Genomic DNA, 27,193 nt, shown 5'->3' on the forward strand with positions numbered 1-27,193 from the left:
TGTTCCTCCCTTTTTTTCTCAAAAATATGTCTAAAAATGTTGCCATGATGAAGCAATGCATGCATGCTCAGTCACTCAGTCGCGTCCAACTCCTTGTGACCCCGTGGACTGTAGCCCACCAGGCTCCACTGTCCATGGGATCTTCCAGGCAAGAATATTGGAGTGGGTTGCCCTTTCCTTCTCCAGGGATGAAGCAATGCTGTGCGTCTAAGGCTGAAATAAAATCTAATGAAAGTTGAGCTCTCCTCAATAGTATGGTTTTAAGGTATTCTTATCCGAATCTTTTTTTTAAAAAAAACAACAACAACAAGATTTAAACTTATATGCAGGCAAGCCTAAACAGAATCCTTCTCTGCATATTAAGCATGTATGCATTTTTTCCTGAACTGTCACTTGCACATTTGAATGTACTGCTTTAAACTTCACAACAGGCAATCTCCACAGCTCTTCCATTGTTCTCTGAGATCTTAACTTCTCTTACCTAATACAAAACTGCAAACTGTGTTAGTAGGTGGTTGGGAACAGTGTGTGCCATTAGAATAAGGCAGATGTGTATGTATACATCCGTTTGCTAAGTTTTATTGCCATTATTCGTCTAGTCTTTTAAACTGTAATGGCAACCATTGTTGAAATTGTTTAATGTATTTTCAGAGCTTGTGTAGCACAAAGAAGAGTTAACTGCACATAGCAGGCACTCAGCATTTGTTGAATGAATTTCTAGCACTGTCTCCTGAATTTCTAGTCTGACTTCCGGAACTTTATATAATTTTTGCATCAGTTTAATTGTAGGACTGTATCCAGATTGATGAGCTTCCCTGATAACTCAGTCGGTAAAGAATCCGCGTGCAATGCGGTAGACCCCGGTTTGATTCCTGGATCCGGAAGATACGCTGGAGAAGGGATAGTCTACCCACTCCAGTATTCTTGGGCTTCCCTTGTGGCTCAGGTGATAAAGAATCCGCCTGCAATGTAGGAGACTTGGGTTTGATCCCTGGGTTGGGAAGATGCCCTGGAGAAGGGAACAGCTACCCACTCCAGTATTCTGGCCTGGAGAATTCCATGGACCGTATAGTCCACAGGGTTGCAGAGTTGGACAGGAGTGAGCGACTTTCACTTCACTTCACTTCATCCAGATTGATGAGAAGTTCTTGGAGGTAACTTGATCTGGAGAATAAAATGACATTATTGATGAATTAAAAGAAACAACTGATACAGTATTAAAATGTATCAGATTTTATTAAACATTTAAAATTGCAATAGTAGCTTTAAGCAAAACAGCACACAAAAAAATCCTCCATGTATATATTTTTGCATGCATACATACAACTTTTTATTCTGCTTTTAAACTTTGATTATTTGTAAACTCTTCCATATTATATGATCTTCGTAATTGCCACTTAAATGGGGGCATTAAAACCTATGCGGTTGATGTAATGAAATTCGCCATTAGGCTGTCAGCTCGTCTCCTTTTTGTTATTAACCGAATTTTGCAATAACATCTTCTGTACTATTATATCAAGAATAAATTCCTGAGTGCAATTACAGGGTCAAAGGGTAAGGTACATTTATTTTTATTTCATTTTCTATTTTTTTCCTCCTGAGATAACAAAATACAGTCCTGTACGAAGAGCTTTCATACATTGCTCTCGAAGGCTTATCTTGTTAATTATCCTTTAAGGCATTATCATCCGCCTATCCCTGCGCTACAGTTGAGAAAAAGAGCCCAAGCAGGCTGGTAACCTGATCTCGTTCATCAGGTGAGTCCTGGATGGAGGTGGAAACTACGCTACCAGGAGCAAAACACCTTTGGGGATCTGCCGGAACCCTCGGTGTGGGAAGAGCGTCTCCTGCCTCACTCCAGCCGAGGCTCACTCCGGACCGTAGCAGGTTCGGTTCTAGCCGCTGGCCCCTGCCTCTCAGAGAAGCGCCCTGCACGCGGTGGGCGTCTAATAAAGGCAGCCTGTATTGCGCAGACAAAAGCTCTTCCTTAAGCGGGTTGAACTCCAGGCCCTCCTGGCACCACAGAGGTCGGCGCAGCCACCCGGATCCTTTGCCCGCTTCTTCCTCAAGTTCTGCGTGGGACGGCAGGGCTCATCAGCCCGGACCGCCGCGCCCAGGCCGAAGCCAGGCCTGGCGCCTCCGCCCCCCGGGTGCTCCGCGCGCGGCCACCCAGGCCCCACCCCCGCCCCCGCCCCCGCCCCGCACCGTCGGCCCCGCCCCGCCCCGTCGGCCCCGCCCCCGTCTCCACCCCGCCCCCCGGAGCCGCTGAGTGGCGGCGGCGGCCCCAGGACCGGGTTTCCTCAGACAAGAGGGCGGGTGGAGGAGGAAGCGGCCGAGCCCAGAATCCTGCTCCGGCGCCGCCGAGCACCGCCCGCCTCAACCGCCCGGCCCCGTCGGCTCCTGGGCCTCACCGAGCCGAGAAGAGGGAAAGGCAGAGGAGGCTGCGTGGAGGCGGCGGGGGCGCGGGCGGAGGCGGCGCGGCCGGCCGCGGCTGCCGCTTTGTTGTGCGGCCCGGGCCAAGGAAAGAGAAGTGGGAGGAGGGGGGAGCTCGGCGTCCCGCTCCCTCCGCGGCTCATGGCGACGACGCTCGGCACATCCGGGACCCTCCGGCCGTGGCGGCCGCGGCGCCGGCTGCTCGGGCCCCAGCCCCGGCCGCTGTGGTGACTGCGCCGCGCCTCGCCGTCGCCCCCGCCCCGCCCGCCGCCCGCCGGCCCCGGGCCCCGCGCCGCGGCCGCAGCCCCGCCGCCGCCCCCGCCGCCGGGGACATGTCTAACCCCGGGGGCCGGAGGAACGGGCCCGTCAAGCTGCGCCTGACAGGTGAGGGGGTTGGGCGGGCGGCGGGAGCCAGGCCAGGGCGGCCGCGGGGTGGGCGAGCCGGCGGGGGGTGCCTGTGGCCTTGAGAAGGGCCAGGGTCGCGATCAATGGTGAGTGGGAGGTCGGGGACGTGGGAAGGCCTAGTTCAGGGAGAGTAATTGCAAAACCACTCTCCCTCGTTGGGAAATTCTTAGAAAAGCCAAGGGTGAGTCGGGGGTCTTTTGTTGTTGTTGTTGGGGGGGGTCCCCCCGTTGGAATTCCAGGCGGATTTGAGGTCGAAAAGCCTTGGCCGAGAAGCACTACTCTCTCCCGGGGCGTCGGGGAGCAGCCCTTGGGCTGCTGCCCAGGTGGGGTCGTGGAGGGGATGAGGAGCTCCTGTGGCGGGGATTATTGAATCCGGCTGCTGACTGCGCGCAGTAAACACTCCTTAAAGATGGAGCGCTTAACGGGAGGGTGTGTGTGTGTGTGTTCCCCGGTTGTTAACTTGTTCGCCCACTTATGCCCGCGTGCAAAACCTTCCCTCTCGGCTGCCAGGCGCAGCAGCCGGTGCCACACACCTGAAACGCACGACTTTAGAGGGAAGGAGATCGAGGTTGACTTTTCCGGTGTGTCTGCCTGATCCGACGACTCGGGCTCATTGTACCCTCTGTGTTTTGGAAGTGTTTGATTGTAGGGTAGTATGTTTGGGGTTGTTCCTTGTAGGCCGCAGAACTTGTGTCTCACTTATAACCTGCTTTAAAAACACACTTTTTTTGAGTCCCTTTCTAAGTTTGTGCTCAGACGGACTTTGAAGTAAAGTTTTTCTCTCTCCCCACTCTCCTCCCCTTCCTTTTTCTAAATGGAAAAGAATGTCTGGAGGGGTTGCTGGATAGCAGACTTTTCTTACGAAGTGTTTATGATCCCAAGTGTGTTAGATCTTTAATGTTAGAAGTACGTTTTTTATATTCTTACATGGTCGTGTTACCCCATTTTAGGGAAAAATTATTTGGAGTTTGATGCGTGTAAATGAAACCATTGTAGTAATTCTGGCTTCATTATTCGCTATTAATAAATTGTGCACGTTGATATTCAGATGTGTGGTGAGAAAGATGACTTAGAGAATCTGTGTGTGTGTGGGTGCGTGTGTAAGAATAAACTGTAATTATGTTTGTCTCCACTAGACTTTGAGATTTATACGGACTAATTTTGTAATTGAATGCTTGTATGTCACATCCCAGTCCACTGGCTGAACTTTCGAGATAAAAACTTGCAGTGAATTAGGTATTCGAGAATTTAGCCTGACTGTATGTTGGCTGCAATTTTTAAAATATATTACTTTCATGACAGTTTTACTTTCTCTAGGGAATATTGCAAAGAATCATTAACTGAGTGGTTCTTAATGGAAAACCTGGATTGGGGGATGCCTGTCTCCCTTACTTCCCCCCATTCAGTTTCCTTATTTTCTTAATGAATCAATGGAAACCTTTATAAGGGATCTTTGTTGTTTTAGAGTTTATCTAACTGCTGTTCCTCTGTGGAGTCAGTCCTGTGTCAGTGATCATGGAAAGAACCTGTGATTCCAGGTGTGCAAAAGGTATCAGAAATAGGCTGGTGGCCACTTAATTCCTTCTAGGTTATATACACGATGAGAGCACGAGGGAGAAAACAGGGCTTTTGACTTTCTGCAGATAAAATGAGTTTGAGGTTTTTAGTGTGATTCAGAAGATCTTAAAGTGTTTATCTGTGGTTTTCTTCCTGCATATGATACATTATAAAAATTCATGAGTAAAGTCAGGAGAAAAGATTACACTTATTTTTTGGAGGGATAGGGAATACTGGGCTAAATCTATAGAGTAATTTTGTATTTTTAGATTTTTCTGAGGAATTTTAAATACACTTTGTCCCCTTAATTGTAAAAACAGTTTTAGATACTCTCAGTTTCTTAAAACCATTGGGAATTTGTCTCTCATATTTTAAGAGAAAACTATTTAAATATTAAGAACTTCGCCTTCTTCCTTTTGGTTACGAATGGTAGAGTCCCTTCTGTTTTGCCAGGAAGGTTAATATGTATTTTTTCATTTTTGTCCACTTACAAATTAGATGGTATAGATTTTAACAAATAGATTTTAAGAGCTGGATTCAATTAGCAGCTTTTTAGGACATAAACATTAAAGAGTTAGATGGAAAAGATTGTTTTGACTGACTGGATAAATGACAGGGCTGTGTTTGATGTGCGTCCAGGAATTGGTCTGGAGCTGGTGCCCAACTTTTCAGTCCATCTTGAGAAGCCAAATAAAATATTTAACCTAGGCCTCATTTTGTTTTAAAAAAAAAAAAAAAAAAGGTTGATTCTTTGTTAAGACCTTAAGAAATGTTTGGCATACCTTTAGACTTAAGTGTTTAACAGTTCATTTAGATCTGGGTTCCATAATAGAGGAAAATTACTAAAAAAAAAAAAAAAAATGGGAGCAAATCCCATAGTGAATTTTTATTTGGATTACAGTATACTTGAACTGTAAGATGATGTAAAATAATTGTTCTTTGCTTTAATACCATATTAGTATTTTAAATTTATAGACTGTCTTTGATTCCAAGGTGCTTCATGAATTGTAGTTACTCAGTTATGTCCTTCATGTAGAGCTGTCCCTTTACTGAAAGACGTAAACAGCTTTTGCTTGGTGTTTGTCACAGACACACACACACACCCCTCCCCCCATATATACATTCTCACATGTACACACGAACTGAAGGAAAAATATTTGAACCATGAGATCTCTGCACACAACAGATACTATACTTTTTCACATGTTATTCCTAAGACTACAGTCAACTAGCGAACTGTTTGATATTTGTTGATGCGAAGAAGGCAGTGCTAATTTGATATGAAATTTGAAATTCCTCAGGTCATTGGTGGTTAAGATCTGATTTGGTCCATCAAACTACTACTGTTTTTTGTGACACATTAATACTTGATCATTAAAATGGATTATATGGTAAAGCTATCAATTTCAACTAGTATTCATACAGAAAATTAATTATAAAATGTAAATTCTTGTACATTAGACTTATGCATAGGCCTTTTCTTATGATGGTTTGGATAGAAGATATTCTTTGAGGTAAAAAAATTGAGGGTAGTTTTTTATATTATTACTGTTTTTGAAAACCAAAGGCTGGAAAAAAGCAGTTTACTATAGTTTCAAATATTTAAAAGTCTTAGATATGGAGAAATAACAGATTACTTCTCCAAAACATTTATTGTAGACCTGTTTGTAATTTAAATGTTTTTGTACACTGTTCCTTGTTATTAATTTATAAAATTCTAAGCAGTAATAACCTTGGCTATAGCTAAAGCAATATTAACTTTAAAAAAGTCTCATTTTACATATGCTGGTATCTTAGTATTGTTTTATTGCACATTTTGTTGATTCAAAAATTTTAAAAATTGCAACTTGATTGTCGTAGTTTCCTAAGTGGGAATGTGCCTGTACACCATAATGGTTTGTTCTATGGGTGTTAGTAATTTGAATGTCCCCAATTCATTTTTTTTTTCCTTGGTGTCTGAGGATGAAGCCAGTGTGACTTAGCTCCTTCCTTTTCTTTTAAGTTTATCTCTTCCAGTCTAACCTTCAGGCAGGGACTGAAACTGCCAAGGTGCTTAATGTTGTTTGGTTTTCATTGGTGACTAAAGTGTGGATGTGTGTGTGTGTGTATGTGTGTGTGTGTGTGTGTGTTTAAACATGGATTCTGCTTTTTTCCTGTTGATTGAACTGTAACTATCACAACATACTGACATTTATTTAGCATATAATTTAGCATATGTAGTATATAACTCCATTTTCAAGGTAAATGAAGGTCCGTGCTTTAGCCCTGCAAGGTCTTTATTTTAGCCATTTTTGGTATCTTCCAACAATTTTGAAGGCTTTCAAAGATGTACTATGTCTTACTCTTCAAGTAGTCCGTCCTTAACAGAACTTAATGTTTTATTTATGATTCAGTGCCAGGGGGCTCAGTGGTAAAGAATCCACCTGCCGTGCAGGAGTTGTGGGTTCAATCCCTGGGTCAGGACAATCCCCTGGAGAAGGAAATGGAAGGAAATGGTATTCTTGCCTGGGAAATCCCATCTACAGAGGAGCCTGGCGGGCTACAGTCCATGGAGTTGCAAAAGAGTCGGACATGACTTAGCGATGGAACAGTAGCAGCAATCATTATGAATATGTTATTGTGCTGTTGTGATGTGTAGTACGAGGATGTCATCATAGTGTGTAGGGAGAACTGTTTGATTCTGGCTGTATGTTGCCCTGTTCTTACAGCTTTTTCTCTTTGCTCTCATTTTTGTTTATTGGTACTTTGTTCTAAGAATGCTAAACCTTTGAAATATATTGTTGTAATCAGCATTGTTATGTGTTTCTGTATAAGGGACATGTATTGAATGCTTATTAAGTGCCACATACCATATTAAGTTTACATCTATTATTACTTTTAATTCTCATACTCCAAGAGGTAGGAGAAACTTAGATTAAGTACATGTCAGAGCCCAAGTTGTCTGTCTAGAGTGCCTGTTACAAACTTCTAAGATCTTGTGTGGAAAATAAAACAGTTTAATTTATTTTGACTTACCCTTGTCCCTCGAAATCCTTGCTCATCTTTTAAGGCTCAACTCAAGGAACCCTTATCCATAAATTTCTCCTTGACCGGTGTTGACCTTTCCTCTGTGACTAGGAGGCTCTACCTCTAGCATCAGACCTAACTCACAGAAGGCAGTGAGTTGTCCCGAGTTATCTATGCTTAGTCTTGTCAATGCTGTAAACTCATATGAAGGCAGAATCCTGTTTCAACATGGATTAAGAGCTTTCTGGCATTTTATTTTGAACGAATGCTGGAGACATAGAAATAATTCTGTGTATTTTTACGTGTGTTCTTTATGACCAGTACACTGGGTGTGAGTGGCAAGAGATCAGGCTGTAGACTGGACCAACCCATTTTAGGACCTTGTTATATAGAGATTTTGCCAAGAAGTTTGATATTTTTAAATTTTTTACAGTGGTGGGAACCATTGAAGGATTTTAAGCTTCGATATATTCGATGTTAAGAAACGTCAATCTTCAGGCAATAAGGATGGACTGGGATGGAAACTGTGAAGACTGATTTTAGGATAACCAGTTAAGAGAATGCTATACAATCACCATTGTTCATGTTTTTTTTCTTGTTTTAATTTTTATCTCTAAATTTTATTTCTATAGATAGTTGCTGTAAACATTTTGGTGTAGATAAAATTTTTTTTTTAAGGGTTGTTTTCTTAGGATATTTCCATAGAGTGCTATTGCATTAAAGGGTGTGGATCTTTTTAGGTTCTTGATGAATTTTTTTCCTCAGGCTATTTCCTAAAAGAATTGTGCCTGTTTAGAGCAGCATTGAATAAATGTATCCCTCTTAATATTCTATTATAAGAATTGGCTCTTGTTTTTTTTTTTTTTAGATGTTTGCTAACTTCATGACAAAGAGTATTTAACAGTTTCTTGTAAAATTGAGTATTTTTCTGTTAACTAATTATTTCTCTTTGTTGACTTGTTTGGTCTTGTCCTAGATATTGGTTAGGCTCTGTGTGTTTTTCTTGGGTGATCTGCTTGAGAACTGAAAAAGGTATTAATCGGTTGTCATACTTGTTACAGACATTTTCCCTAGTCTGTTATTTGACTTTTAATTTTGATCATTTTTGGAAGAAAAGTGATTTTGAATAAATTTGTTACTTAAGGAGTCAAATTTGTCCAACTTTCCCTTGGTTTTTTCTGTCTTTTATACCTAGGGAAGCCCTTTTCTTCAAGAGGCTTAGTAAATATTTAAGTACGTTTTATTTTAGTGTTTTTAAAAATGATTTAGGAAGACATTGCCCCCCAAATTGCTATTTAGTCATCTCATCGTTATTTGTTAACCAGTTCTTCCTTTTCATAGTGCTGTGATACCTTTTTGTTACGTTAATACGTTAGTTACAATGGATGAGCTCTTGTTCAGTGTCATACTCTCTTCATTATTATAACTTATAATTTAGTTTAATATTCTCATTGTACCAGAAAAATATTTTTGCTCTTATTTGCTCTTCCAAGTTAACTCCAATTAAATGGTTAAATTTAAAAACAAATTCATTGATTGTGATTAGAATCCATTAATTTGGGAAAAGGAGGCATTTAAGTGTATTTCATTTTTCCACCTAGAAACATGCAGTGTTTTTATGTTTATTTGAACTTTTGTTTATATTGCTTAGACTAGCTTAATAGTTTTCTTTCTATGTTTTAATGTAATTCCAGCTAATTTATATTTGTAGCATATTCATTGTATTTTCTAACCTTAGTTATTGGTTTCTATTTAGGATTGCAGTCATATCTATTTTTGCTTGATTAGAGCGACTTTGCTGAACACTGAGCCTACTAATATTTCACTAGTGCGAGTTTTCCAGATATCAGTATTTGCCATTTAAAAAAAAATGTATGTATTTGGTTGCACCAGGTCTTGGTTGTAACATGTGGTATCTAGTTCCCTGACCAAGGATCAAACACTGGCCTCCTGCATTGGGAGCGTGGACTCTGAGCCCCTGGACCACTAGGGAAGTCCCGAGTATTTGGCATTTTTTACAGTTAGTGTTAACACTAAATTTTTTTTCTTTTCATTTGGATTTTTGGACTAATATATGATTAATTGAACAAAGTGAAGAATTTTATATCAGTTTATTTTAGAATCACTTCTAAAGGCATTGACTTTTTAAAAACTGCATTTGATATGAATTTAGAAATTTCATGTGTCTTAAGTTTGGCAGTTTGGTCTGGTTTCTTATTAAAAATCCACAGCAGACATAAAACTTAGTTTTAAAATAAATATTGCTTTTAGGTAGGAATTCCTACGTAGATGATCGCACAAATCGCGTTTTTTTCTTCCCCAAAAGTTTCCTCCTGCCTCTTCACAGTCTTCTCCCATCCCCAGTCCTTGGCAACCACTGATTCCCTTTCTGTTGCTGTAGTTTTGTCTTTCCTAGTATTTTATATAAATGTGACAATACAGTATGTAGTATTCTGAGTCAGGCATCTTTCACTTAGTGTAGTGCTTTTGAGGTCCATCCAAGTCGTGTATCAGTTGTTTGTTCCTTTTGTTCCAGAAAAATATTGCATTGTACACGCATACCCCATTTTATTTATGCGTTCACAAATATCCAGACATTGGTTTCCAGTTTTTTGCCATCATAAGTAAAGCCATCATAAAGAAAATTTGGGTACACCTCTCTTTGTGAACATGTTTTTATTTCTCTTGGGTAAATATTTAGGATTGTTGGATCATATAGTAAGTATGTGTTTAACTTAAACACCAAACTGCTGAACTGTTTTTCAAAGTTGTACCATTTTTGTTTTTCTATCAGAAGCGTCTGAGAGTTCCAGTTGCTCCCGATCCTAGCCAGAGCTTTAGCACTTGCTGTTGTCAGTCTTTGATTTTAACCATTCTAATTGATGTGTAGAGATAACTTAAGTGTAGTTTTAGTTTTAATTCCTTTACTGACCTACAGTGTTAGACATCTTTTAATAGACTTATTTGTCATCTGTGTATCTTTGGTGAATATCTTTTCAAATCTTTTGCTCATAGTTTTAAAATTGGATTGTTTTCTTACTGAGTTTTGAGAATTCTTTTTGTATTCTGCATACAGATTCTTTATCAGATAAGTGTTTTGCGGATATTTTCTCCTAATATGCATGTGGCTTTTTCCTCCCCTTAATAGTGTCTCAAAGAGCAGAAGTTTTGAATTTTGAATAACCCCTATTCATCAGTTTTTTTCTTTATGGTTCATGCTTTTTACGTCAAATATAAGAAATCTTTTCCTAATCCACAGTTCTAAAGATTTTCTATGTTTTCTTCTGCAATATTTATATTAGCTCTTACATTTCGGTTTGGGACCCTCCTAAAGTTAATTTAACTGTGATAAGTAAGGATCAGGTTCTTTTTCTTTTCTCTCACGGATAGCCAGGTTCTTTTTCTTTTCTCTCACGGATAGCCAATTTTCCTCGCACCACTTGTTAAAATGCTTTTGTTTCCTCCGTTGAATTGTCTTGGCACCTTGCTAAAAATCAGTTGACAACATACATGTTCTCTTTCTGGACTCTATTCTGTTCCTTTTATTTAGCATTCTTTTCTTTGTAAGTTTATTGTTTATAATTAACACTTTCTTATTACTGTAGCTTTAACATATAAGTCTTCTGATATCACACATTGATTAAACTTTTTGGAAACATCTTGAAAACAGTTTAATAAGCATAATTGAGTCTTCAATGTAGGACCCCATAATGATTTAGAATCTTGTAATGGTCTGGAGCCATTATTTCATTTATTTAGTCAACAAATACTTATCAGTTTCTTGACATGTGTCAGACATTAATTTTTTAAATTCTATAATACCATGAACAGAAGTATAAGAAATCAGAATAAACCTAGGTTGGGCTCGCTTTTCTTTTTAAAATTCGATTACAAATCTTTTAAGAAGTTTATTATTTTTGTCTCTTACTGATGAAAGTGGATAACAATAAGCATGACTTAATAAAGTTTGCTATTTACAGCTACCAGCCTCTTCAAATAATTTTTGGAAAAAGGTGGGATAAAAAATAAACATACCTAAAATGTGGCAATAGAAAAGAAGGATATAATTATAATTGTTTTGTTAAATGTGGGTTGAATTACATTTTTAAAAACTTATTCTAAGAGCATTTTTCTATAAGACAAAAGAAAAACAATTTTTTATTAAAGTATAGTTGATTTATCATGTTATGTTAATTTCTGCTGTACAGCAAAGTGATTCAGTTATATATATGTTTGTGTGTGTGTGTGTATATATATATTTTCTTTTTTCCCCTGTTCTTTTCCATTATGGCTTGTCATATACAGAGTATAGTTCTCTGTGTTATACAGTTGGACCTTGTTGTTTATTCATTCCATACATCTGCTAACTCCAACTTCCCACTCCTTCCCTCCCTCAGCCCCCTCCCCCCGGCAACTGTGCGCCTGTTTCTGGTTGGTAGATTAGGTTCATTTGTGTCATATTTTAGATTCCACAAGTGAGCATTATGGTATTTGTCTTGCTGATTTATTGATAATCTCTAGGTCCATCCATGTGGCTGCAAATGGCATTATTTCATTCTATTTTAATGGCTGAGTTGTATTCCATTGTATATGTGTACCACATCTTCTTTATCCATTCATCTGTTGATAGACATTTAGGTTATTTCTGTGTATTGACTACTGTGAAGAGCACTGCTATGAACATTGGAGTGAGTGTGTGTATCTTTTTGGATTAGGGTTGTAACTGGCTATATGCCCAAGAATGGGATTGCTGGATCATACGGTAATTCTATAATTTTATTTATTTATTGGCTGTGCTGAGTTTTTAAAAGACTCAATAGTTGTGGCACATGAGCTTAGTTGCTCTGTGGCATGTGGGATCTTCCTGGATCAGGGATCGAACCTGTGTCTCCTGCACTGGCAGGCGGATTCTTTAGTGCTGAGGTACCAGGGAAGCCCTCATATGGTAATTTTATTTTTAGCTTTCTGAGGAAGCTTTATACTGTTTAACAGAGTGACTGTACCAATTCACATTCCTACCAGTGGCGTAGGAGGATTCTCTCTTTCCCACATCCTCTCCAGCATTTGTTATTTGTAGAGTTTTTAATGATGACGATTCTGACTGGTATGAGGTGGTATCTCATTGTAGTTTTGATTTGCATTTCTCTAATAATTAGCGATATTGAACATCTTTTCATGTGCCTCTTGGCCATCTGAATATGGAAGAAAATTTTATTAAAATATGAGCAGACTTTTTAATTTAACCACAGTGTATTCCTGGAAACTGTCATAAAGCAGACATCTACAATGTAGACCTATTTACTCTTTAAGGTTGGAGGCAGTTGGGAATGTTGTGGAATGTATAGAACTTGGAGCTAGGAAATTTGGGTTCAGATCTTAGTTATGCCACTGATTAACTTTGTATCTTTAAGCAAATCTCTTATTCTCTTGGTGCCTATGCTTTTTAGTTATAAATACACGTTTAAAATGACAGTGTTATTTATTTTAGGATCCTGCTAGGTAAGAAATAATGTATGTGAAAAATACTATTTAAGCTGTATTCAAGTATTATGTTAATATATTTTGACATTTTTATCCAAAGATTGAGTTTTGTTTTTAATTAATTTTTGTTGGAGTATAGTTGATTTACAATGTTGTGTTAGTTTCTGCAGTACAGCAAAGTGAGTCATTTATATGTATACATATATCCACTCTTTTTAAGATTCTTTTCCCATTTAGGTCATCACAGAGTATTGAGTAGAGTTCCCTGTGCTGTACAGTAGGTTCTTTCTGTTTATCTATTTTTATATATACTGTGTGCAAAGATAGTGTTTTAAATAGTCATAACAAATTATATGCTGTTTTATAGGAGCAAGTACAACATTAAAGAAGTAAAGGAGCTTGGGAGAATAATTTGAATGGCTTAGGGTTTTGGAGATGGGAGAACTGGTTCTATCCACATCTTCAATAACTTTTTGCTAGTACTTTCAAAAATTGCCTGTAGTTTCATCTCTTGCCAGTAGGTGGAGATATTTCTGCACAGGTAGATATCAACAGTGAGTAAAAGAAACTTGTAAAACTGAAACTCAAAGTTGTAAATAAGAGTTCTTAAGGAGAGTTGGAGAATTAGAAACTATCAAAGGTGATGCTGGCTTCTAGTGAAAATCCATGCTTTAGGATAAACTTCCTTATATAAACTGTATGTTATGTTATTAATATATGTATAGGAAGAATGCATACATGTATGTGAAGTCGCTTCCGCCGTGTTCCACTCTTTGCGACCCCATGGACGGTAGCCCTCCAGGCTCCTCTGTCCTGGATTTTCCAGGCAAGAATACTGGAGTGGGTTGCCATGCCCTCCTCCAGGGGATCTTCCTGACCCAGGAATTGAACCTGTGTCTCTTACGCCTCTCTCATTGGCAGGTGGGTTCTTTTCCATTGGCATCACCTGGGAAGCCCCCCAAATTATTTTTGTTATATTAGAATTGCAAACATTGGTAGTTAATTCATTTTTTATTTTTGTATGATCTTAATGTCATCAGGCTTGAACTTTCTCTTGTGAAGTAGAAAACTTATTGATTGGTTATTCAGAGTCATATGAAGTTAATTCTATAAGGTTGAAAGAACTTTTTTAAAATTGAGTTTTGTAAAGGAAGAAGAATGAAAAAGAATGAAAAAGTAAAATGGTATTTGATATGTTCAAAATACCATGTCTGACACAGTACTTGATACATAGTGTATCTTCGGTAAATATTTGTGAATTCAAGAATGATGAAATTGAAAAAAATGCTTAGATGGTTTAAGAGGACTTCATTTGAAACAAATAATAGAGTCTCTTTTTGTGATGTTATTACTGAATTAACTGATGTTTGTGCCTTAGTAAATTTTGACAGTGTTAAGTTATAAAGATAGAGGACTGAAGTACTCATTTAGGTTTGTATTTGACTTAATGAATAGTAATCTTTTACCATCCTCTGCAAAATTTACTTCTCTACAAAGTGAAGATCAGTCTGATATTCAGTACAAAAGATTTGTTTTTGCAGTGTCATCTAAGAAATTCACATGTATAACAAGTCTGTCAGTGTTAGGAAGATAATTTTTCAGAACGCTATAGTTTTAACTTGTTCTCATTTGTTATCTAATTTAATTGCTATTCAGATCCTGACTATAGGTATTCTAAATCAATGAAAGTGAAATATAATCTTTTACCTAATGAAATTTTTTTTCTTGAATCTTACAAAGAGAATAGTAATAGATTTTTTTGAGGGAACAATTGGTACAACTTTTTAAGTTCCATAGAGATAAGGCTGGTTGTACCAAAAGTCTTTCATAATAAAATATGAATCCTTATACATTTTAGTTTTTTATTTCCTGTATATGTGTATGTGTGTGTTAGTTGCTTAGTTGTGTCCAACTCTCTGCAACCCCATGGACTACATGTAGCCCGCCAGGCTCCTCTGTCTATGGGATTCTCCAGGCAAGAATACTGGAGTGGGTTGCCTTTCCTTCTCCAGGGGATCTTCCTGACCCAGGAATTGAACCTGGGTCTCCTGCATTGCAGGCAGATTCTTTACCATCTGAGCTATAGGGCAGTCCCTTCTATTTCTTAGTTGTTTTGAAATTTTTTAAATTTAGGTAGATAGGAAAGCTTCAGATCAGATCAGTTGCTCAGTCATGTCTGACTCTTTTCGACCCCATGAATCGCAGCATGCCAGGCCTCCCTGTCCATCACCAACTCCCGGAGTTCACTCAGACTCAAGTCCATCGAGTCAGTGATGCCATCCAGCCATCTCATCCTCTGGCGTCCCCTTCTCCTCCTGCCCCCAATCCCGCCCAGCATCAGAGTCTTTTCCAATGAGTCAACTCTTCGCATGAGGTGGCCAAAGTACTGGAGTTTCAGCTTCAGCATCATTCCTTCCAAAGAAATCCCAGGGCTGATCTCCTTCAGAATGGACTGGTTGGACCTCCTTGCAGTCCAAGGGACTATCAAGATTCTTCTCCAACACCACAGTTCAAAAGCATCAATTCTTTGGCGCTCAGCCTTCTTCACAGTCCAACTCTCACATCCATACATGACCACTGGAAAAACCATAGCCTTGACTAGACGAACCTTTGTTGGCAAAGTAATATCTCTGCTTTTCAATATGCTATCTAGGTTGGTCATAACTTTCCTTCCAAGGAGTAAGCGTCTTTTAATTTCATGGCTGCAGTCACCATCTGTAGTGATTTAGGAAAGCTTAGGTAGTGAACTACTCTTTTTATTATTTTAAAATAGGTTGGTGATGTTATTTCAAGTTTTTCTGATTTCCAGTTTAGTTATCTTAAATCTTTTTTTCTTTTAACTAGAGAGAGGACTTGGAATGGTGATGAAATACTTATGTATCCATTCCGTGATCATTTTTGAGCGTCTTACATGCACCTTACTTACCCTTAGGGGTAGGTTTTGGGATTTCAGGAAGAGTTTGGATCCTCGTCTTGCTTTCAGGGAACCTACAGTGTAAACAAGCAGAGACAAGACTTGATGGATGAAGTAACTGAACAGTTAATGCTAGAGTTAATGGTACATGCAATGAGGGTAAAATAAAAGAATGAAAACCTGTGGATATTTTTGAGGGAGTTCAAGGGAGCTCAGTTTTTAGATTCTAAAGTTGATTAGTTTTTTATATTTTCTTCCATTCTCTTTACAAAAGAAAGGCACATCTCTTGACTATCCCAAATAACATCGTCCTGGGTTAAGAGGCTTTCCAGGCCACCTAAGAGACAAGTTAATATATTGATGAGGTTGTTGGGAAGGCAGTGACTCCAATGAGTGACACCTTTTTTTACAAGTCATATAGTTTCAACCCTTTAATTTAATTTAGGGACTCGATCAAGTTGCTAGTTGATCATTAAAAAATTTTTTTTCATAAAAATAAGCTTTCTTAGCAGTTGAATTTATAAAAATGAAAAGTTGAAATAAAATATTTTCAATAAACATTCATTGATAGACACATGAATGAATTAAAAATAAAACCTCATCCATCTAATGAAATGATGTATTTCTGATTCTTCTTTTCCTCATCTCCTCCCACCCCCTTTTGAATAAGTGTGTGTGTGTGTGTTAGTCTCTCAGTTGTGTCCGACTCTTGGTGACCCCATGGATGTGGCCCACCAGGCTCCTCTGTCCAAGGAATTCTCCAGGCAAGAATACTGGAGTGGGTTGCCATTTTCTTCTCCAGGGGAACTTCCCGACTCAGGGATCAAACCTGGGTCTTCTGCATTGCAAACAGATTCTTGACCATCTGAGCCACCAGAAATAATCGGTTTGTTCTAATTAGGATGCAGGAAAGGTCTATACATTGTATTTGGTTGTATGTCTAAAGTCACTTTTAAAGTATAGGCCCATTGCCCCCTGCTCACCTTTCTTTTTTGAATTTACTTATAGAAACCAGATCTATTAAATACTTTCATCTAAGAACTCTATATGATTTGCTTCTAGCCTTGTTTCCCATCATGCCTGTTCCATCATATGCCTATATTCCATGTTCTGAATTCCTCCTCTTTTCCTGTTCTTCACATTTTCTCATATCTCCCAAATTTTGATGGTACTGTTTACTGAGACACTATTACAATTACAATATTTTCTTCCTAACCTAGTTGCTCTGCCCAGTCTACTAGGCTTTTAAGACAGCCGAAGCATTATCTCCTCTGAGAAGTCATCCCAGACTTTCCCACTTTGAGTTAGGTGCCCCTCTCTAATAGTTAGGGTCCTGATAGAGACAAATAACATTCTCACAAAAGATGAAGGAGAATGTCCTTAAGAGATTACTTAGAATGAATGGGCAGGATTAAGGGAATCCAGCTAGGAATGGTGCAGCACGTTGGGACTAGCAGTGATAGGAAGTAGCATCATCTTTGAGCAAGAAAGGGAAAGGGGGAGAGTAGTCATGGGAACCCAGAGAGACCCTTGCTGTTGCTTCTCATTTACTGAACCCACTTTGAAGGTGAAGGGTGAGCGAGGCCAGTTAATATAGTCCATAAATGTCAGCCTCCTAGGATACTATGTGCTAATTAAAGGATGGAGAATGATCTGAAGGAGCAAACAGAAATATACAGAACACCCTTATTTATATTTCTATAATACGTTAGCATACTCCATTGCATCATTTATTATATTGACTTAAAATTCATTGGTTGTATTGATGTTTTCCGCATAGCACTGTAAACTCCTCTCTGTAGCTATGAACTAGCTCTTACTCATATATGTCTACCCACAGTGCTTATTAGATATTTGTTAAGTTTAAAGAAAGCGATGAATAAGATACGTAATTTAAAAGATCTGTTCTACTTAGTGGTAATGTGTTGTTGATTCTTAGTTCAGAAGAGTAAGTCTATAATTTTTGCTTTGTTTGGCAGTTTTGATGCTTCTGCAGTAATTGACTTACTCATTTTGATTGAAGAAAGGCCAGGGATTAATTTAGGCCATAATAGATATTTTCTGTATTTAGAAGGATTATAATAGAAGACTGATTTGTCTGAACTCAGTGGCATGGTAAGTGTATTTATGTACCTTCTTTTGCTATAGGAGAATTATGATGCAGGGAAAGAATCTTTAGAGGCTGTAAGGCCATAAAATTATATTGATTTCAGGTAGACTATGCCTTACTTATTATTAGACTTTCTCTGGGTTATTACATAGCTTTTCCAAGTCTCTTAAATGAAAGCTGGTCTCTATACAGAAAGTGCACCCTCGTTGCTAGCCAAATTCTTTCCCTCCCCCCAGTTAGTTGAACTAATTATCATCTATTTTCTATAAAGGCTTGTTAAATTGCTGCATAAAAAATTACACCAAAACTTAAAGGCCTAAAACAAGCAGTAATTTTATTCTCTCTCATGATTTCTGTGGGTCACAAGGTTGGAAAGGGCTCTGTTGGGTGGTTTTGGCGCAGGGTCTGTCATGTATTTTTATTCAGATGGTGGCTGAAACTGGAATAACTGGTGACTGGCTGGGCATTTATCTCTCTTCAGGTCATTTGCAAGTCTTTCCATGTGGTTTTCAGTGTAACTGCTAACATGACTGGCTCAGGGTACCAGAAGGAATTGTCAGGAAACAAGGCAGAAAGCTCCATCTTCTTTTCTGACTCAGCCTTAGAAAGTCCTTGTTGCATTTTATTGGTTACAAGCAAGTTACTTACAAGCTCTTCTAGATTCCAGGGGAAAGAGCATTGACTGTATCTCTTGATGAAAAAATAGAAGAAAAGAATTTACAGTCATTTAAAAAGTTGTTATAGGGGACAGTGGTGGCAGCCTCTGCTGCTGCTACTTTTGGTTTTTGGATTGGACTCCAAGCTCTTTGGTATCCTAATCTGATACTATTTTCCAGCATTTATAATTGAGTTATGTTCTGCCTTTGAAGTTTCCAGGAATTTTATTACAGAGAACTTAACAAATGGCATAGAAATTTTCAACAGTTTCTAAAAGAGTTAATGATAATTTGCTATGGTAATTTGTTATTAATAACCAAAAGTAAAATTTCTATGTAGGATAAAGATACTTGGTGGAAACAAGCAGACTGGTAAGCAGAAAGAAGGCAGATACTATTTGAATAAAATAATTTATGAAAATATGTGAATTAAATTATTTAATTCTCTGGAATGAGTTTTATATTGAAAAAATATTGTAGTTCAGGGCTAATAATCAAAGAGTTTTGGTGCTCTTTCATCAGGTCTGCATTGTTTTTCTTTAAACCTTTTATAATCAATTCTCCATGGAGCAGTTTCATTAAAAAATGTAAATTGGATTATTTTACTCTCCTGCTTAAACATTCCAGTGGTTTTCCATTATACATTGAATGAAATAGATGTTATTTTACACAAGATCCTGTATAATCTGGCCCTGTCTCTCCTTGGCTCATTATGCTTTAGTGACTTTAATTGTGTTTTGATTTCTTGAAAAGACCAATCTCTTTCCCACCTGAAGCAAACCCGCCCACTCTTTTTTTTTTTAGTAATCTTCTTTCTCTAGTTACTTATAATTTTTTTCTGTGTCAGTGTATCATTTCAGAGAGTTCCTAAATACTCTAATTTCTACCTTAGCTATTCTCTATCATAGTATCCTGTTAACTTCAGAGCATTTGCTGTAATTTATTTTCATATTTACTACTTTTTCATATTTATTCATATTTATTCATATTTAAATATTTATTGTCTTTGTAAAAATGTTAAATTTTAGATTAGTTTTAGATTTACAGAAAAATTGTAAGATTTTTCACTTTCTATATATTCCCTATCCAGTTTCTTGTATTACTAAGTAATCTTACGTTAGTATGTTACATTTGTCACAATTAATGAATCAATAATGAGACATTTTTAACTAAAATCCATACTTTATTTAGATTTCCTTAACCTTTATCAGTACCGGATTGGAAGCTCCTACAGGGCAGAGACTGAGTGTGTTTCATTCACCTAGAATAATACTAAACACTTAGGAGTTACTCTGTAAGTATTTCTTGGAAGACGTACTACCTGAAAGATGTTTTAGAGTTTATAGTCTAACCTCTTTCCCGTTTTGTGTGAATAACTCGCTCAGGGAAGTCGTGTGTCTTCTCTAAGTCTGTGGCTAGTTGGCAGTACCAAAGTCTCCAGGGCCATACTAGAAACCACATCTTGTGATGTCTAGTTTGCTATATTTAGAGGTGAGTTTACGATCCCCTGGAGAAGGGAAAGGCTACCCACTCCAGTATTCTGGCCTGGAGAATTCTATGGACTGACTGTATAGTCCATGGGATCGTGAAGAGTTGAACACGATTGAGCAACTTTCACTTACTGTGAAACCAATGATGCTTAACTTTCAGAATTCTATCTGAGGGCCTGGGAGAGATGCTGGCAGTTGATCACTCGGAGAAGGCAATGGCACCCCACTCCAGTATTCTTGCCTGGAAAATCCCATGGACGGAGGAGCCTGGTAGGCTGCAGTCCATGGGGTCGCAAAGATCACTATAAAGTGATCACATGATCACTTTAAAAAATTGTTTTATTAGTATATATTATATATATAGAAAAAGTGCCAAAAATTTTAAGTTTGCAACTTAAGACTTTTCACAAGCTTAACATTCCTATATAAGCAATGCCCAGATCAAGAAACAGTATTTTCTGTACATTGTCACACAGTTATGAAGTTGCAAAGCTATCTTAACCACAAGCAATTAAGATCATTGTCTCTCTTTACACTGATTTGCCTTCTATCATGCTTCTCCCTCCTTATGTTAGTGGCACTGGAATGGCTGTAGGCAGTTTGGGCACTTGGTTATGGGGAGACTGACCTGGGGATACATTTAGTTGGGTTTTAGCGGGATAATGTTTATGGGTAGTCTCTCAGTCTCTTCATGTACAGTCAAGGTATTGCTAGCCATCCTAGTACAAAGTTGCTGCTGCTGCTAAGTCGCTTCAGTCGTGTCCGACTCTGTGTGACCCCCTAGACTGCAGCCCACCAGGCTCTCCCGTCCCTGGGATTCTCTAGGAAAGAACACTGGAGTGGGTTGCCATTTCCTTCTTCAATGCATGAAAGTGAAAAGTGAAAGGGAAGTCGCTCAGTCGTGTCCAACTCTTTGCGACCCCATGGACTGCAGCCTACCAGGCTCCTCCGTCCATGGGATTTTCCAGGCAAGAATACTGGAGTGGGGTGCCATTGCCTTCTCCGAGTACAAGGTTAGTGTCTAGGACTACCACACGTTGTGTTAACTCATTTGACATTGTGACATAAATGTGCAGTCCTAGAGATGGTATAGTAACCTGAGTATGTCCCATGGCATCTGGCACCTGAAGTATGAGGTTAGTGGAGGAAAAATAAGGTTTGATGCCAAAAGGCCAGTTTGTGAAAAACTCTTCTGAATCTTAAAGCTTCATATGAAAGAGAATAGTTAATAGTTTCCCCAAGTTTGGCCACAGTCCTAAAAGTTTACATAACATTACCAATAATGGCCCTGTGCTAAAAGAAACTTTTTCTAAGTTTTATAACAGCAAAAAAATGTGCTCAGCTATGCTAGAGACAGGATTGAATTATTTTTGTGTTATCTCTATAGAAAATGACATAAAACTCATGGGAACGTGTGGTATTGGCATAAGGGTTGACATAATAGGTCCATGAAATAGAATTGAGAGTTCATAAATAAACTCATATATCTATGGTCAGAGATCAGACTTGTGGTTGCCAAGACGGGGTGGGGAGGGATAGGGGTGGACTGTGAGTTTAGGGTTGGTAGATGCAAACTTTTAACATTTAGAGTGGATGAACAGCAAGGTCCTGTTGTGTAGCACAGGGAACTATCTCCAGTCTTTCTGGATAAACCATAATGGAAAAGAATATTAAAAGAATATACATATAAAATTGAGTCAGTTTGCTGTACAGCAGAGGTTGGTACAACAATGTAAGTCAGCTATACTTCAATAAAAAACGCATAAACAAACAAACAAAAAACACATAAACACAAAAAATGGGAAAAGAACTTGAATAGACATTTCTCCAAGAAGATGGACCAGTGAACAATAAGCCTGTGAAGAGTTGCTCAATATTGTGAGTCACTAGAGATACCATTTCACACCCATTAGAAGGACTGTAATAAAAAGTGGGAAGAGGACAAGTGTTGGCAAGGATTTTCATACATTGTTGGTGGGAATGTAAAAATGGTTCAGCCACTGTGGCAAAATTTTGGCAGTTCCTTAAAAAAATTGAACATGGAATTACCATGTGACTCAACAATTCCATTCCTAGCTGTATAACTAAGAAAATTGACAGCATGTGTTCACACAACAACTTGTACACAAATTTTCATTGTAACATTATTCCTAATAGCCAAAGTAGTTGGGTGGGAACAACCCAAATGTTCATTAACTGATGAATAGATAAAATGTGGTATATCTGTATAATGGAATATTAATCAGCTCTAAAAGGGAATGAAGTACTAATACATGTGCCACTGTGGATGAACCTCGGAGATGTTATGCTGAGTGAAAGAAGCTTAGACACAAAGGGTCACACATTGTATGCCTCCAGTTGGAAAATCTTTGAAGACATAAAGTAGATTGGTGGTTGACAGGGGAGGGGAGAATTGGGAGTGACTTCCCTGGTGTGGGGTTTCTTTCTGGAATTAGATCATGGAGGTGGTTGTGCAGCATTAGGAACATCGCACAGTTTAAAATGGTGAATTTTATATTAAGTGACTGCTGCTGCTGCGTCGCCTCAGTCGTGTCCGACTCTGTGCGGCCCCAGAGACGGCAGCCCACCAGGCTCCCCCGTCCCTGGGATCCTCCAGGCAAGAACACTGGAGTGGGTATGTGACTACTATGTCAAAACAAATTGTAGAAAATCCCCTGTCCCATGGGAAGAGGTACTCAGTGAGTATGCAGCCAAAAAAACTAGGAAAAAAAGATTTTCTAAGGTAGTCAGTTAACAAAAGTATTCTTTTCTGGCTTCTATAATGTTTGATATTTGTCAGCTTGTTCAAATTTATGATTTCTCATTCAAAATTGAATACTTGCTTTCATACCTAATTTTGTATTCTTACTCTAAAATGGGGCCCCCAAACTGTATGAACCCCAGGCTCCACAAAACCTGGATGACCCTGGATGTACATTAGCATCAAAAAAAAGTGATTCAAGTACTGTGCTGTCTTTTTAAGCATGGGGGATTGAGCAAACATTTACTTCTGTTCTTTCCCAAACCCCATTCAGTGATAGTAAATGGGTAAGAGCAAAAAGAACAGAAGAGGAGAGTAAATGGGTAAGAGCAAAAAGAACAAAAGAGGAGATGACAAATAACGATGTCAGAAAATTTGGGGGAGATGGAAAAGGGTTGGAGCAGGTAATTTAGCTGAGAATGTAGACTATAAAGTAGTTGCAGAGGATGTGCCAGATCCTTGCTGTATTCCAGCTACCTTATATCCGAGATCTCATGAACAGACTCACGGGTTGGGGGCACCAGGTTTCTTTGGGGGGGTGCAGATGAGATGTGAGGCTGAAAACGAGAAATGATTTAAAATCTGTCAAAGGTTCTATATTTCTGTATGTTATTCCAGGCAGCCTGGTGACTGTTCTTCCTCAATCCTCAGAGAAAGTTAGACATTTTGTGGAGAAACTTAACTAGATTGACTCCAAGCATCAGGCATGCCTGGTAGTGTGGAAGGTTAGGAACGGGAGAAATGCTCCCCTGAAAATGAGGGGACCGGCAACCCTTTTTCCCAGCCCCCCTGTACTGCTCAGCTCCACAAACACTAGCACCCAGTGAAATCTTTTCCCCTTTATGAAGAGGTCTTCTCTGGAAAATATTTGACAGCTCCCAAGAAAGCGCTGATAAATGCTGATATTTAGAGAGTCTAATGAAGCAGCCCAGTCTCCCTGCTAGACACCTTACAGTGAAAGTTGTCAGTTGCATGGTGGGGGAGAAGGGCCTCAGCACTCCTTAAACTGTCACTTGCACGTGGAGAATTAGAAGCGGCACTGACCTCTCAACGGCAGTATCAGAGCTGAGAAGACAGTTGAACAGTGCCTTTGGAATTCTGAGGAAAGAGAGGACTTCTAGCCTAGAACCATTTGCTCATCAAGTATGAAGGCAGAATAAAGCTGCGTATTGAGGCATGCCAGATCCCCCCCAATTTTTCCTGCTTAACCTTTTTTAGGAAGCTACTGAAGGATACGTCCATCAAAGTGAGGGAACACACTCTGAGAGACTGACACACGGTGCTGTGTGTGCCCGTGCGCACACGGGGAAGGCAGGGAGAGAGGGGAGCCAGGAGACCTGAAGTCCAGGGACGAAGACTCTGGGAGCTATCCAGCTTCTTGGAAGAGGGGCTGTGTTGGGACTCTTGTTTATAAACAAAAGCCAAACTTGGGGGGGGGGAAAAGTTGCCAATGACAGACATCAATTTTTTTAGTGTTTGACAATTTTGTAGGTAAGAGACATGGCACGTTTAAAGAATTTTGAGCTTGATAGTCTTTGGTTAGTCCCATCGATCACTTTTATTTGTCAGATTCTTTTTTCTTTGCTTTTGTCAATTACCTTACAGCTTTATTGCTAAAATACTTGCTGATAGAAAACACCCAAGTTTCAGAGCTGGCTGAGAACCAAGCTCTAAAATTACCTTTAACCTGGGATAGGTAGACCTTTAAGAAGTTTTTTAGGTATAAAATAGGCTACAAGGATATTTTGTATAACATGGGGAGTGTAGCCCATATTTTATAGTAGCTATAAGTGGAGTATAACCTTTAAGAATTGTGAATCACTGAATTGTAAACCTATAGCTTACATAACGCTTCCCTGATGGTTTAGCAGGTAAAGAATACGCCTGCAGTGCAGGAGATGCAGGAGACTTGGGTTCAATCCCTGGGTCAGGAAGAGCCCCTGGAGGAGGAAATTGCACACCACTCCAGTATTCTTGCCTGGGAAATCCCATGGACAGTGGAGCCTGCCGGGATGCAGTGCAAAGGGTCGGACATGACGGAGCATCTGAGTACGGCACAACTTATTATACAGCAACTATATGGCAATTAAAAAAAAGAAAAAGTGACTAATTTAAAATAATGAGACATTTCAAATAGTCCTCATCATTATGAAGAATAAAATTTTGTATTTTGTACTTTTCTGTTTGTGAAGGGAAAAACTGAGAAAAATAAAAATTCTGGGAACATTTTTAAAAGATTAAAGGGTGCATCTCACACACATTTTATAATTTTTTGAGGTGGGGCAGTTGTTGAATGAATGTTTAGGGAGACAACTTGGGTTGTTTAATTTACTGTGTTGAATTTTTTCTGGAATGTAAATCTCCTTTTCTGTCCTGGTTAGTAATATCTTAATGATTGTTTCGGGGTCTTGTATTCTTGTAGTTTGAATGTCAATTTGAATACATTTTAGCATTGAAGCCTTAAGTAAGTGTAGGGTAGAACACACATTCCTAAGTGTGTGTTAGTCACTCAGTCGTCTCTGACTCTTTGCGACCCCAGGCAAGAATACTGAAGTGGGTAGCCTATATAGTCTGTGGGGTTACAAATAGTTGGACATAGCTGAGCAGCTAACACATTCCTAAGCTTTTAGTTGATTTTGGAAATAAAACTTAAGGACTAGTGTATCTTTCTGTGACTTCTCTCTTGAGCAACTACTGAGTTTTAGGCTGTATTTTGTCTCTTACTAGCCTGAAACCCCCTTGGGGGCAGGGACTTTGTATAATTTGCATCAAGCATATAAGGAGAAATCTAAGCTTATTTATTAAATAATCAGTCCTCAGTTTAAGTCCAAGTAGAATGTATTGTTAAGGTTGAGATTATTGTCAGTTTGTAACATTGTTTAAGAAAAACTGATTATAAAGTAATACAGAAACATTTTAGGAATTTAGAAAATCAGTGTTTAGAAAAATAAATCATTACTCACATTACCTTACATTTTGGAATTATATTGAAACTTTTTTTTTTTTAATAGAATGTGGCTCAGAAATGTGTTTTAGTGGGAATATTACTTTCTTTTTCTAAGATTAAAAAAAATTATATTGATATGCAGTCAAGGACTTTCTTTGTCCTTTTTCTCTATTAAAAGGTTTCAAACTTTGCTACACAGTAAGGAGGAGAAAGATCAGAGTTGCCTTGGGGTAGTTATTTGGCTTGAACCTTGAAGAAACAAGACTTAGGACTTGGGAGTTCCTTGGTGGTCTAGTGGTCTTGGTGCTTTTCCTGCTATGGCTGGATTCAGTCCCTGGTCAGTCAACAGAGATCCCGTAAGCTCTGCTGTGAGGCCAAAATTTGGGGGGGGGGGGGGGGGGCACGGAAAGACTTAGTATTTGGTCTGATATTGTGATTGATTTTGAGGCATCTTGAAGAAACAGGTTATTACTCAGTTTTTATCTCTCTTATGCATGATTTTTAGAAGGTGAAAACATTGAGTAAGCTAAATGTATATGTATGGCAAATTGTACAGAAGACTGTACAGGGAAATGATTAATTTCCATCTGCTCCCTAAACAGTTTCTTTTTTAAAAAATTGAACTATAGTTGATTTACAATGTTGTGTTAGTTTCAGGTGTAGAGCAGAGTGATTGAGTTTTATATATATATGTACATACACACACACACTTTTCCAGATTCTTCTCCATTACAGGTTATTATGAGATACTGAATATAGCTCCTCTTGCTATGCAACAGGTCCTTGTGCTTATCTGTTTTATATGTACTAGTGTGTATCTATTATTTCCAGGCTCCTCATTTTCCCTTTTCTCCCCTTTCTCTTTGTTAACCATAAGTTTGTCTTCTGTGTCTGTGAGTCTGTTTCTGTTTTGTTTCTGGCTGTGTTACGTGACTTGTGGGAATCTTAGTTCCCCAAGCAGGGATCACACGCAGGCCGGGCATTGAAAGCAGCGAATCTGGACTGCCAGGGAACTCCCGGCCTCTGTTCTGTAAATAAGTTTATTTGAGTCATTTAAGATTCCACACATACATGATATATGATATTTGTCTTTCTCTGATTTACTTCACTTGATATGATCATCTATAAGTTCATCCATGTTGCTGCAGATGAACCTTTCATTCTTTTTTTTACAGCTGAGTAGTATCACGCTGTATGTATGTACCACATCTTCTTTATCCGTTCTTATCTCAGTGGACATTTAGGTGCTTCTGTGTTTTGGTTATTGTAAATAGTGCTGCTGTGAACATGTTTCTTTTTGAATTAGTTTCTTTTTCTTTCTGGATATATGCCAGAGTGGGATTGCTGGAACATACAGTAACTCTTGCTTTTAGTTTTTTAAGGACTCTCCTTGTGTGTGTGCTCAGTTGTGTCTGCCTCTTTGTGACCCCATG

General features: G+C 38.8%; 1 protein-coding gene and 1 long non-coding RNA gene across 3 annotated transcripts in view; one reads left to right on the top strand and one right to left on the bottom strand.

Annotated features, from left to right (window-relative positions):
* Nucleotides 1-632: 632 nt before the first annotated feature.
* LOC129651160 (uncharacterized) lies at nucleotides 633-2,145 on the bottom strand. The gene is made up of 2 exons (XR_008714052.1): nucleotides 1,741-2,145; nucleotides 633-1,164 (listed from the first exon to the last, which is right to left on the bottom strand). It is a non-coding gene; the product is annotated as an uncharacterized LOC129651160 (long non-coding RNA).
* Nucleotides 2,146-2,270: 125 nt separating this feature from the next.
* The window catches only part of SMURF2 (SMAD specific E3 ubiquitin protein ligase 2), a 116,673-nt gene continuing 91,750 nt past the window's right edge, over nucleotides 2,271-27,193 (top strand). The window contains exon 1 of one of the 2 annotated variants that reach the window (XM_055575502.1): nucleotides 2,271-2,817. In XM_055575502.1, coding sequence (XP_055431477.1) covers nucleotides 2,766-2,817 — 52 coding nt within the window. In that variant the 5' untranslated portion in view covers nucleotides 2,271-2,765. Of the gene's footprint in view, nucleotides 2,818-3,232; nucleotides 3,420-27,193 lie in introns of those variants that run through there. The other variant, XM_055575501.1, reaches the window with a different exon arrangement.

Source organism: Bubalus kerabau, chromosome 4 (assembly GCF_029407905.1).
Source record: "Bubalus kerabau isolate K-KA32 ecotype Philippines breed swamp buffalo chromosome 4, PCC_UOA_SB_1v2, whole genome shotgun sequence".
NCBI lineage: Eukaryota > Metazoa > Chordata > Mammalia > Artiodactyla > Bovidae > Bubalus > Bubalus kerabau.